This window comes from Callionymus lyra, chromosome 9, assembly GCF_982586985.1.
Source record: "Callionymus lyra chromosome 9, fCalLyr1.hap1.1, whole genome shotgun sequence".
In the NCBI taxonomy this organism is placed as follows: domain Eukaryota; kingdom Metazoa; phylum Chordata; class Actinopteri; order Syngnathiformes; family Callionymidae; genus Callionymus; species Callionymus lyra.
In genome coordinates, this window is record NC_141826.1 from 9,870,868 (window position 1) to 9,884,649 (window position 13,782).

At 38.0% G+C, this 13,782-nt stretch overlaps 1 protein-coding gene across 1 annotated transcript in view; it reads right to left on the reverse strand.

Annotated features, from left to right (window-relative positions):
• ablim3 (actin binding LIM protein family, member 3) overlaps positions 1–13,782 on the reverse strand; it is a 51,406-nt gene that overhangs the window by 2,202 nt on the left and 35,422 nt on the right. Inside the window, exons 7-17 of the mRNA XM_087799643.1 lie at positions 11,658–11,745; positions 11,521–11,579; positions 11,367–11,438; positions 9,336–9,497; positions 9,204–9,233; positions 8,122–8,248; positions 7,753–7,848; positions 6,739–6,789; positions 1,870–1,986; positions 1,125–1,195; positions 887–1,055 (exon numbers count right to left, since the gene is read on the reverse strand). Of these exons, the coding sequence (XP_087655769.1) occupies positions 887–1,055; positions 1,125–1,195; positions 1,870–1,986; positions 6,739–6,789; positions 7,753–7,848; positions 8,122–8,248; positions 9,204–9,233; positions 9,336–9,497; positions 11,367–11,438; positions 11,521–11,579; positions 11,658–11,745 (1,042 nt within the window). The remainder of the gene's footprint in view (positions 1–886; positions 1,056–1,124; positions 1,196–1,869; positions 1,987–6,738; positions 6,790–7,752; positions 7,849–8,121; positions 8,249–9,203; positions 9,234–9,335; positions 9,498–11,366; positions 11,439–11,520; positions 11,580–11,657; positions 11,746–13,782) is intronic.

Below are 13,782 nucleotides of genomic sequence, written 5' to 3' on the forward strand. Positions count from 1 at the left end.
AATGTCAAGTTTGGTCGACTGCATGTGTCTCAAAAACACTTAAATCCAACTACAAAAAAGGACAGCGATGATGATGATAACGTGTCACACTTGGCTCATGGGCCCAAATATGGATTATTTGAAGTGCTACGTTTGGATCCCAACTTATACGATGTTAAATTTTACATTAAATTATATTTCTAGTGCTAAAAAAAGTGTGCCACCAATAGGATAGGACATACAGAATGTAACATTTTAACAGAATAAATAACATAAAATGAAAAGAAAAGCTGATAAAGGACAAGTAGACTCAAGGGGGCAAAACCGGACCACCAGGTCTTTTTATTTACCCCCGCAGAAGGTTGGCCACATAAAACCCAAAAATAATTAAATCAATGTTTACTTCACCTTTAAGGTAAGGAACAAAAATTATCTAGGAGTGAAACTGGTGTTGAAGTAAATAAGAATTAAGATAATTCTCCTAAATAAAAAGATAATATCAATTGAGATTCATATTGGTATCTTAGCCTATGTTAAGAATTATATTGTTAAATGAGCATCACCATCTTTCTTAATTAATCTGTCTTTGTTCTTCATGGTGGTGATAATGATCGTTCTGCTACAAGCCTGTCGTTGAACACTGAAGGTCACGATGAAGTAACACGTGTCTTGAGTAAATCTCTTAAAAAATGTTGTTTTCTTTTAGTTTCATGAAGACAGTTGCACATGAGCTGCTTGCTCTTCACCAGATCAGGTCTTTCCGACTCAATAAACCAACCACGGCCTTCAGCCATGACCCTTTCTGACTTGACCCCTTCACCTCGGCGACAGGAAATATTGAGGTCCATAAAACAATCTGACGGCACGACCGGATGGAAAGTTGTGCAGATAAATAAAGACTCCTTACATCCGTTGACTGTGTTGTTGTACGCCGTGTTGCTGTAGCCCGGAGTGTTCAGCGTCTCTTTGCTCCCGCAACGAGAATTCCTCGCACTGCCCCAGGGGTCGTTGTCATAGGAACCAGATCTCGCTTTCATCTCTTCCTTGAGGATCATCCTCCCGATGCCACTCCCAATCTACGGGAGACACGGGCGCACATGAAGACGGAGGTCGGTGTTGGTGTTGATGGATAATGAAGCGCTTACTCTTTGAAGACCGCGACTCCAAGTCTCTTCATCTCCTCCTGTCGAGAAGCGTCTTCTTGGCATTCGATAGGCTGAGGCGAGAAATTCCCATGAGTGAGTTAAAGTGAGTGTGAACATGGAGAGACAAGCTTTAGTTCAACAGTAACGTCCCTTTTATTTTGAGAGAGTAAGTTACACGCTGCTTTACAAAAATAAATAATGCTAAAGTAGTTTTCTTATTTATAAATAATGATTCTTTTCACATAGAATTTGGCCAGAATTCGATGCCAGTATTTAAACTTTTCTTAGTATCCATCCTGAAAAACTGTATTTTTTATGACCAGATATCAGCAAATCTGCATTTTAAAATATATTTTCTAAATTTAAATCGAATTTAAGATACACATAGATTATTTTTATTGTTTTTAATCCTATTGTCGATATTTGTTTGAACTTTATTTTCACATTTACACAAAACTGGCCAATTTAAAAGTCATTTATTTCTTACAAAATAGAAAAATTGTATTTAAATTATCAGATTTTGTTTTTTAAGTGTCACTCTGTTAAGTGTCACTCTTATCAACAAAACACACATTATACAAAAACTGTATATATAAATATAGATCTATAAATACATTTACAGTATATATATATAAATCGTCAAAGAATAATTATTTTATTTTCAATTTTAAAGCATTAAATGCAGGTCTTCAAAGAAACTGAAATTAAAAACAGATTTTCAACACTTGTAGTGAGTCCTCCTCACCTCTGGGGGAGCCGGTGTAGGAGTAATAGTCTGCCTCAGACTGAGCATAGGGCTCTGGAGAGTAAGTGGACAGTCTGGACGACCTCATGATGTCTTCGCTCGTCCGGCTTTTCGTGGCTGCAACCACGTGATCTGTCAGAAAACAACTTAATAAATAAAGATCCATTTTAAAAAAAACGGTGGGAGATCATTACTGTTTCCTCCCATTTACATTAACAAGGTCAGGATCTCAAAGAAAGGTCCTTCCTGCAAGTAAAGCACCGTCTGTAAATGTGTGAGAAGTGAAATGATCGGCCACTTTTCGGTCGGACAATGAGAGAAAACATCCTATTCAGGTAGAACAAATCGTCGTCAACCAGGTAGCCCATGCATCGGCTTCATCTCCAGAGGAATTCTCGTCGGAGAGCAGATCGATATTTGAGGCGGCTGCATGAAAATAACCAGCAGGAAAGAGCGCTCAGTTTCAGCCTGAGCTGCGCTTCATAAACGGCGTGAGGAGATATCGATGCCTCTCCAGACTGGAGCACTTTCAATGGGGTCGACATGTGGTATAATGTCACACTGATCACTCTCCACTCTGTTAACCATTAGCCACGTCGGGCCGATCCATGACCCATTGAATTCCTATATCACAGTTTTTGTCAGTGCAGTTGATGCGGGTTTTCATGGAGTTTCATTTCTTCACATAGTTAAGATGAGAATGAGGCTGTACCAAACACTCTGGGAATATCTGTTCGCTAGTTAACTTTTGTTTGTGTTGTCCTGTTTATGTTATGAACAGTAGACAGGTAGTCATGAAACAAGTGTCAGAAGTGTTGATGTTGAGACTTCGGAAAACCTGCCATTAGTCTTAATAACTTAAGTTAGATTTGAAAGATGTGCATCAAGGAGCGCTCTTGGTCATAATCAATCTTATATAAAACTTTATAGCAATGCAATGTATGGTTCAACTTATTATCTAAAACTTTATAATGAACACAATGTATAGTTTGACTTGTTATTTAAAACCTTATAATAAACCCAATTCATGGTTTCATTTGTAATCTGAAACTTTATTTCAAGCACAATGTTTGGTTCATCTCGTGATGTTAAACTTTATAATAAACCCAATTCATTGTTTGATTTGTTATCTGAAACTTTATAACAAACAAGATGTATGGCTTGACCTGGTATCTAAAACTGTACAACAAACACAATGTATGGTTCGACGTGTAATCGAAAATATTATAACAAACATGATGCATGGTTTAATTTTTTATCTAAAACTTTGTAACAAACAAGATGTATGGTTCAAATTGCTATCTAAAACAAAAGAACACAATGAATGGTTTTACTTTTTGTCTAAAACTTTATAACAAACAAGATGTATGGTTCAAATTGTTATCTAAAACAAAAGAACACAATGAATGGTTCGACTTTTTATATAAAACTTTATAACAAACAAGATGTATGGTTCAAATTGTTATCTAAAACAAAAGAACATAATGCACGTTTCGACTTTTTATCTAAAACTTTATGACAAACACAATGTGATGTTTCAATTTTTATCTAAAACTTTATAACAAACAAAATGTTATGTTTAACTTTTTATCTGAAACTTTATAAGAAACACAATGAATGGTTCGACTTGTTTTCTAAAACTTAATAACAAACACAAATAATGGTTCAACATTATCTAAAAGTTTATAATATAAACAAAGTATAGTTACATTTGTTATAGAAAAGATTATAACAAACAAAATATATGGTTACATTTGTCATCGAAAACATTAGAACAAACACAATGTATGGCTTGACTTGTTATCCCACCTGTAAAAATATTAATTAAATGAGTAACTTACACATCTCTAAAGAAGAAAACTAGCATGTGTCGACACAAACAAAATTAAAATTCTGTTAGCGTGTTGAATCTGAAGTGCGTCGCTCTAATGGTGGGCAAAGTTCACTTGGGTTGTAATGACATCTCATGCATGAAATGAAACAGCCACACAAAATCTTGTAACTCTCCATAAATTAGCCGCCATGTTTGTTTTATTGTTGAAGCAGGACAGAGTACTCTTATTAAGTAAGTAAGTAAGTCATTTTTATTTGTAAAGCACTTTTCCAGACCAGGGTCACAAAGCGCTTAAACAATCAAAACAATATTCAATAAAGTATATACTTTAAAGGTCAAGATAAAACTCATAACACAACAGGAGTTCCAGAAAATCAAGGAAAAGCCTGAACAAATAAAAACGTCTTAAGATGTTATTATGTTGGAATTATTTGTAAAATGTAATCATATTTTTAATCGGCAGGGTTTAAATATACATTTATACCCATTCCAACAGGAGGCCGAAAATCTTTGAAAGGCATGTTTTTTACAAAGCTGTCTTGTGTCCAGTTGTGATATTATCTTTTTCCTTCTTGGAGGCTCTTTTTATTTTAACAATCTGTGAGTTTTTCTTCCTTCACCAAAACACCACGATAAGATGTTTTTAGTTATCAGATAAGATAGACGAAGGTCATCATATCGACATGAACATTTATCTATTTTAATTTTTACTGCCACGAAAAGTACTTGGCAGCCAGATTTTGCCCACAGGTTCGACGCACGTGATTTAGATCTATGAGCCATAAGTGCTCACATCCTGCAATGATTCCGACTGAATGGATGGTGGAGCCCATCTGTCACTCCTAAATGAACGCTGTCACGGTTCAACTCATGCACTGAGCTAAATTTAGAAGTTTGGCGGCGGCGCTTTTGTCAACAAACAAATAGACGAGAATCATCAGGCAAACGGATCTATTGACAGGATGAAAACAACTGAGAGGAGGGAGGTACTTACAGCAGCAATGTCACCGGGTTAAGTGGAGCAGGAAGTGAAGGGAAGTGAATAAAAGGGATTGGAATGCATTCAAAAAGAGGTGAAAAGGGGAAAAAAAAGGTTATTGGAACATCGGCATGAGAGATGTGGCAACAAATAGAGGAGTGGAGTCGGGAGTGAGTACATAACCAGCCGACGACTTCTCGAGTCCGTGTGGCTTCGAGATCATCAATCATCGTTTTATTGCTGAAGTCATAATCGATGACTGAAGGGAACAGAAAGTTCCATGTGCCACTGAAAGTGTCTCAGATGGATTCTGAGAGATGATGATGAACCGATTCATCATAATGAAGCCTCTGAAGGGCCAGTGATGTACTTCCACAGGAGGGATGGACACAACTACAATTCATAAATACACACAACGAAGCATGCGAGAGGAAATGATCGAGGGACTTGAACTACTGCGTCAAACACCTTAAAACAGGGGCTCATTCACGCCGGGATAAAAATATCCACCACAATCCAGGCCGAACAAAATGTACCTTATATATTTGTTAACCGCTGGCTCTAAACTACAGAGCCCCTAAGGGGGACTTGGAAGAAGACTTCTTGAGAAGTAAAAAAAGATCTTGAGAAGTTTTTTAATTACCCTTTTCGGCCCGAGAGTCACTGCGAGACTAACAAGTGCTGTGATTTATTTCCGGTTCAATCTGTGGACTTCTACTTCAAGCTTGGCCTCGAGTACAAGGAATTACAATGTGTTCTTGAGATAATATGTGAGAGTGAGAGACACCTCGAGCAGATAATAGCTGCAAGAGGACCATGTTCGTCCATCCCTTATTTTTTGGGGAATCTTAAAGTGGTCTTGCAAAGTCTTCCTACAAAGTCCTAGACCATCATCTACTAAACCGAATTTCATGTGATACTTATGACAAACAGCGACGAAAAAGTTAAAAAAAAATCTCGGGAGGTCAACTTCTCAAGATGTTTTTTAACTTCTCAAGATGTTTTTTAACTTCTCAAGATGTTTTTTAACTTCTCAATATGTTTTTTAACTTCTCCAGATCTTTTTTTTAACTTCTCCAGATCTTTTTTATCTTCTCAAGATCTTTTTTAACTTCTCCAGATCTTTTTTAACTTCTCAGGATCTTTTTTAACTTCTCCAGACCTTTTTTAACTTCTCAAGATCTTTTTTAACTTCTCAATATCTTTTTTAACTTCTCCAGATCTTTTTTAACTTCTCCAGATCTTTTTTAACTTCTCCAGATCTTTTTTAACTTCTCAGGATCTTTTTTAACTTCTCCAGATCTTTTTTTCTTCTTCTATGTTCCATTACAGGCTCCATACTAAACAGATGCGACACTAGACTTAAGATTTCACACTCTATTCTATGTTTTTTCCTAATTTTAGCATGTACTAGACTATCTCATTGAATGCTTTTAGATGATGACAAAACAGACCTTTAGTCAGTGTGTTACTGTCACAAGATAATAGAAACTCTTTTTAAATCAGTGGATGAGCTTGATTTAACCATCATTCCTTGTGTTTAGCACATGCAACTTAAGCGGTTATGTTATTAAACTGGTGCCAGAAACAGGTGCCTGTTATTTGAGTCAAAAACAAATGTACTCTGTGACTTCACGTCAAATCATTTTAAAATATGAATAGCCTTCCGCTCCACTCTGTTCCCATTGTTCTGGTTTCATTTAGCGAGTCCTCCGGGTCGCATGTACTCAACCCATGTCACGCCTGAAAAACCCTTTATCTCATTCATGGTTAATTCCAAGGTTATTTTCAGACACGAAACCATCATCATGCACGCACAGGCGGGCGAGCCAATCCACAGAGTTCTATTTCCATTCCCGCGCTTCCTCTCGCACGGTTTGTAATGCCTTCAGCTTAAGCCATAACTCAAACGTCGATTCACATCGATACGGTCAGCGGCCCCGGTCGCGTATTGACCGACGGATCAGCGGCAACATCCATGTGAGGAAGTTGGAATGCAGCACGACTACACTGACGACCGGACAGGCAGGCTAAGGCGGCGCTAACTGCACTGTACCCGTTCTCTGATAGATGGGAGGCTTCCTGTAGATGTTGGGGTCCACTGTGGCTGAAGAGAGAGAGAGGAAATGGACAGTTGAAATGGAAAAGAGCGATCGTTGCAACGACGGCATGGGAATTCAACCACTCAAGACAGGATTTTAATGCGGAGCACCACAAGGGTCAATCATTGACCCATTGGTGTTTGCATTATAGACAAAATAGAATATGTTTCGCCACACAAAACCGACTGTTTTAGGATATTATCAAATCATAAATGAAGAAACACAGGTTTTGCAAAAGCAACAGCAGCAAGTTCAACTTGTGTTATCTCTGGGTCACGGTGACCCGAAGGCAGAAGAACAAATGTGTTTGTGGTATCCCTTCTGTTGTCTCTGGGTCAAGGTGAATCACTCCCCCACTGCATATGTATTTCTGGAAGCCAGGGAGGTCGTTCACCTTGACCAAGAGACAACACAAAGGATAAAACAATTACATTCGTTTTTGGGCCTTCGGGTCACCTTGACCCAGAGATAACACAACGGTTAAAAACCTTGAAAAAAATTGCAAATTAAATAATTCATGGATGTCCTCAAATACTCATAAACTAATGAAAAAAGTAATGTTCCAAAATGAAATATATTATACCAAGGATTGTATTTGCGCATATAATGTTTTAAAACAATTTCCGACAGGTTTAACTTTAAATTTTCAATTTAAATGTAAACTTTAAGTTGTTTTTTTTGTCCACTTTTAATTCGTTTTCTAGTTTTTGTTTGACATTACAAGCCATAAACACATAAATAAACAAGCATTTCCCTATTAATTAAAAGAATGAAATATCACTAATGATATATAAGTAGGTCGACTACACATTTTACACAGAAAAAGGTGAATTATATCAAATTTGTCGCAAATTTTGATTGACTTTTCACTTCAACCATCAGTAACTGGTCAGGATAGCCGTCAGGAAACCCACAGAGACACGGGAGTGATGCGAGGGTGTGAGTGATGAGGAGGTGAGGCGTCCTACCTGGCACATGAAAATGTTTAGGGGGCTGGTTAGTGGTGGGTGTGCTCGGGCGCCCCTCTTGGCCGTAATAAGGTGAACTCCTGCCGCTCTCAGAGCCTGTGGTCAGCCCCGGCCAAATCGCAGATAAGGAAACATGAGTTTTTAATCATGCAGATGAAGGCATTCAAAGATTGGTCAACTTTTCAAACGTGTGCCGAGACAACATCAAAAAAAATGGTACAGTGTCAACGCACGCGTGGAAAAGTTCATGGAAGGGCAGGAAGCGATGAAGGTCTCTCAATAAATTAATCATATTTTTCTACGCTGAAGCTAATAAAAAGTAAACGTAAGATCTACGTTAAAATGTGATGTAACAAACTTGTCACTGACCAGCATAGCCGAAGTGTTGAGGGGAGCGAGGCATGATGGGTGACATGCCCTGACGACTATACGTGGGCGAGTCGATGTAACCTGGACTAGAGCAGCGTCTCTGCCTGATGTCCAGGCTGTCGTAGTCCTGAGGAGACAAAGTGTCAGTTAAACGTCTCAAACTAAAACTCTTTATTGAGTTGTATAAATCATTTTAATGAAAAAAAACACCCAATAACTGTCTATAGGAAAGACTAGAGCTCAAAATCGAGTCATAGAGCAAAATAATATAAATTGATCGTATTCGTTGTGGCTCCCCCTACTGGTTGGGCAATGGAGTTACAACCGCAAATTTGTCTCCTGTGACCCTGTCAAGGTCAGTATTTGATTGCGTTTACTTTTTAAATAATTGTCATTACTTTGTCTTTCTCTTTTCCAAGCTTTAAAACATTTTCTCATGCTTTTGCCATAATGGAAATGAATGCAAACCCCCGTCCCCAGCCGGTAAGAGCTTAGCTAAAAATTGCATAGTTAAGATGCATTAAGATAAAAGAAACAAAAGTTTAACTTTACAGGGAAAGACTGTTCAAAATGAAAGCAATCTTTAGAGGAAGTATGAAAAAAAGGAATGGACAAATACTACTTTATACTTCACATTTTTTAAATACTAGTATTTTTTAGCTTTGAGTTGTGGTGAGAGGTTGTGGAATCTCAAATAAACTGTCAAAAATATTTGCAATATAGAACATTATTTATTGCAAATATTGAGTTAATTTTGATCAATGAGATCAAAACAAATAAAATAAATAAATAACAATAACTAGAACATTAAAGTTTATTAGAAAGGCTAGTTTTATATCCTAAAACTTTTTTTTATTATTTTATCATAGTATTCTAGATTAAAAAGTTTTTAATCAGCATGATAACTCCTCGGATTTGTGACTGCCCAGAAATAAATTATTGCAAATAAATACATATAATAATAATAATATTGAGAACTGCTTCGGTAGATATATGCTTTTATTTCTTAAATTTAGGCAGGTATTTTTATGCAGTGTGACGTCACTGAATCATGAATGAAGTGTAGAGTCTGGATTTATTACCTGAGAATATGGAGAGAGGGTTCCAAGTGACTATAGGAGAGAGAAAAATGTACTTTAATAACCGTCTATGTGTCTCAAATATGGGGGCACATGTGAGTGAGCAGTGGAAGAGGACCAGTGCAGCAGTTGTACCTCCCCATAGCTGTAAGAGTCTAGATTGTCATCGGGGGTGTATCTGTAGTAGGGCAGGTATGAGGAAGTAATGAGGTCCGGCTGCTGGACCTCGTAAATGGCCTTGATCTTTGGCAGAGCTGCCAGGTCCTTATAATCTAGGAACTCATTCTCCACTCTGGCCTGAGGAGAGGACACACACACACAGACACACACATCCACCAAACACAGAGACGACACTTGATGAGCGACTCCACAGGTTGAAACAGGCTGTGCGAGGAAGCGCCGCACAGCCCGGTGATGGAGTGAACATGCAAACACGTCGGCTGGTCGACCTTCAGGAGCAGCAAGGAGGTGGAAGACGAGCGGGTTGACAAAAGAGAGTCGTGCTTACTCTGCACTTCCACCTCATCCATCACCTGAAGGAAAGGTCATTGATCGTGTGATGGGAGCGAGCGACTCCTGCATGCATGCAGAGGAACCCCTGACATGCCGGGTGACTAACAAACAGCAGGCGTGAGGTGGCTTCGTGGAAAACTGTCAATAACTCCTCGGTGATGCTGTTCATTCTGAACATTTTTAATTAGTCAAATACCTTCTTACTCGCACAATTATGACTATAAACTAATAATAATAAATTATAACTAATTAAGAATAAATGACATATCTTAACTATTATACATTTTGAACATAACAATAACCTTTTATTTAAAAAAAAATGTCAATACACTTAAATATCACAATGTATTCTTTCAGCTAAACCCAATTGATGTTCAAAAGCATTTTTAAAACTATTTTTATCTGGTTTCATTTTGGCTTTCAAATCACAACTTTTGTTTTTATTTTATGCTTTATATTTAAATGAAGTGTGTGAAAAGTAAAATAATTCATTTTTTAAAATTTATAATTAACATACAAATGTACACAGTGCATAGTTATTTTTGTGCTGCAATTTACATTCGAGCCGCTAGATGGCAGTCAACGCGTCCCCTGCAGCTACAAGATTAAGGCGATGACTGAGGATGAGATATTGCAGTCGGCTCTAGTATCTTATTAAGTACTTATATATATATCCTTGTTCCTACAGCATCCAAATATGTAAATTACTAGTCTGAATATCAAAATAAATTTTCCGACTAATTTTATCAATCAATCAATCCCTCTCTTTGCCACTCCCTCTAATTGAACTCATCACAGCAGCCATATGTTTTCAATGGTATTTCAAATATGCATGTCAAACATCATTTAACATGTCCTTATCTATATCTTCAAACATTTATTTTATTTCAATTTCCTTGATTATTGTACTTAAAAGCCAGTGTAACTCTTGCATACATGCAGGTGACTCTGGTCTAGGTTTTGGAGGCTAGTAGTCATATGAGTCTAAAATTCGGATATTCTGCTCTCATTATTTTCTAACATCAGCTAAACCGCAAGGAGTCACAACAGTTTGGAAGAATGCAACAACAGCAATATGATCGTAAAAGCAGCGATGTCAAACTCAACCACACAAGGGGCCAATATTTACCAAACTTTAAGGGTCTGATTCCGATACTTTCATTTCGAACTAAATGTCTTCGTCATCATTATCTTATCTTAAACACACTTTTTAAGTCAATATATCAACATCCATCTACTTGGATTTTGCAGAAACCAACTGGCGGGCCAAGGCCTTGAGTTTGACACGCCTTAAAAAGTCAATACTTGAGTAAAAATGTGTGTAACTGTTGTTTAATGTTGCTCAGAGAGATGTCAACATTAGACACAAAAAGCTCAAACTAATAAAACAGTGACTTTGTCAATTGATGCAGTGCCATATGGGATCGCAGTGTGAGTCGTAGAAGTGTATTAACAAGGCGCGTTATAGTCGTTACCACCGTGTTTGGTTAGTTGTTGAAAGTGAGAGCTGAAGTGTCACATGCTTCCACTGATGACGAGTGAGGTGAGGACACAGACAGCAGGCCAAGGGAGTGAGCAAACCTTTCATCGCTGTGCTTGATTAAATATTAGTGGGAACTAAGGGAGACTCCAGCGAATCCTCTATTTACTCACACATATAACACGACTCGGGGATCCGATGGAAGAACCCGGCGGAGAGATGGAGGCCTCCGACAGTCGCCTGTGCTGTGATGGAGCAACACGAGAAACCCGAATAAAGAGCGTGAGACGACAATGTCTGCTGTTTGATTCGTGAAGTCAATCTCACCCTGAGTCTCCGCTCGGCTCTCGCCGCCTGTTTACAGAGAGGGTGCCACACCTCGCAGCCTGAGAGGGCACAAGACGACATGTCAGCCGCAGTTTGTTTACCTGCGTGGGTGTGAGTCTTATGAGGTTCAGGTTCACCTGTCAGGTACATTTCCTCGCCCTCTTTGAACATCAGGTTGCAGCGGGCACAGCGGGCGCAGGTCGGGTGGTAGTGCTTCCCTCCAGCCTGGAAATGAGGAAAATATGAGGATTCAATAAAGTTTCACCATCCAAAACTAGCATAAAACGGAAAAGTTATTAAAGATTTATTGAAACTTTCCTTGAAGTTTTAGCATCAGAGACTACTACAAAAGTAAATGTATCTACAAGTAAATACTAACATTTATGTTCTGATGTTTTTTATTCTTGTAATGAGATTTGTTTACAGTTACCGTAAAACTATACATCTTTAATATATTTTATTTATTTCAATTTATTTGATTCGGTGAGTTGGATCATGGGTAGGCAATTAAACTTCCAGAGTGTTAAGATTGTTAAAAATAAATTAATAAATAAACCGAATCAAAGAACCAATTATACTTTGTGATAATATTGCACAACGTGAATTTATTGGTTTTTTTTTGGTGTGACCTTGAGTCTTGAGACAGTGGAAAATGAAATGTATTATTGTTATTTATATATATATTCTTTCTGGATTTATTTGTGGAAAGAAATGTCAATAAGAAGTTATATGAAAGTTATTTAAAAATAATTAATATAATGATCATTATGTACGGGGGGAAATATATTAACTTGTAAAAAAGATATTTTCAATCGACTGTGACAGAAATATACAATATAATATTTGAGAATTATGACATAGTGTAGTTACAATACATTTAGGGGACAAAATATTTAATTTAAAATAGTAAAAAACACAAAACAAATAAAACATATTAGGAGAAAACATAGTCATTTAGGAGAAAGAGTGCCATTATAATAATAATGGCAGAAATATATAGAGTTGGTTTGAATTTATTTTTATTTAATGGTTCTACATTTGTTAAAGAGCAATGAATGAGTGCCTTCATTCTTTTTTCCAAGATATGTTGTGAGCGAAAAATAAACTATACGTTAGAACGCTCTGTGCCTGCAGCTCCACAATCAATGCACTTATGTTTGACTGTGTATCGTATTCAGGCGTCTTATGATAGCACATGATACTCAACACTGTTCCTGTTGCTGCCATAATTAGAGCAAAGATCCCTGAAGGTTCATCACATGCTGCAGTGTCAGTAGATTCCCCACAGCCAGGAGGAAACACAAGGACGACACAAGAGGACGACACACGTCCTTGACGGTGGAGCGCGATCCTCCAACACATTGCAGGGGTGAGCGGGAACATGTGAGGTTCACGGTCCTGATGTTGCCTCTCAGCAGGGCCCGAGGACGGGGCGTGTTCTGACCCATCACCTCAGCTTCCCTGACACGCCATTAGAAGATCTTCTATTAATAGCAGTGTCAAGGAGACGTGGGGCGAGTCGTGTAAACCATGTGTGCGGCGCAGCAGGGAGTCACACAGGATGTAGATAACGATAACTTAACATCTTTTTAATGTGGTGTCCTGTGACAGCGAGTCACAAGTTACTACATGGTTTTACACCACTGATACACTATCATCTGACTCTTCTCATGATTCAGTAGAAACTAGTTTAGTAACTTTCAACATTAAATTCATCATATACCACGAGATGGAATGGACAGAAAGACCAGAGTGAAAGGTAGATGGACATATGAGGAGTGAGACAGACAGACGGATGGAGAGACAGAAAGATGGAAATAGAAACATATGGACAAACAGTCAGGTAGAAAAACAGATCACTTAACAGACAAAATGATGGAGAGACAGACAGACAGACAGACAGACAGGCAAGAACAGAGAGACAGACAGACAGACGGGTAGACAAGTGGACGGCGGGACAGAGAGACAGACAAAAAGACAAAACTAAAGGACAGACAGGCGGACACAGAGACAGAAAGACAAGTGGACACAAAGACAGGAAGACAGACAGATAGATAAAATAAAAGACCAAGGGACAAACAGAAAAGATTGAGAGACAGAGACAGAATCATGATCATGAGAAAAACGGATGGACATAGAGAGTGAGACAGTAAGACAGAGAGATGGACAGAGAGCTAGACAGGCAGACATGGAGACTAATCGGAAAAAAGGCATTGAGACAGGCAGGTGGACAAATTGACATAGAAACATGGAGATAGACAG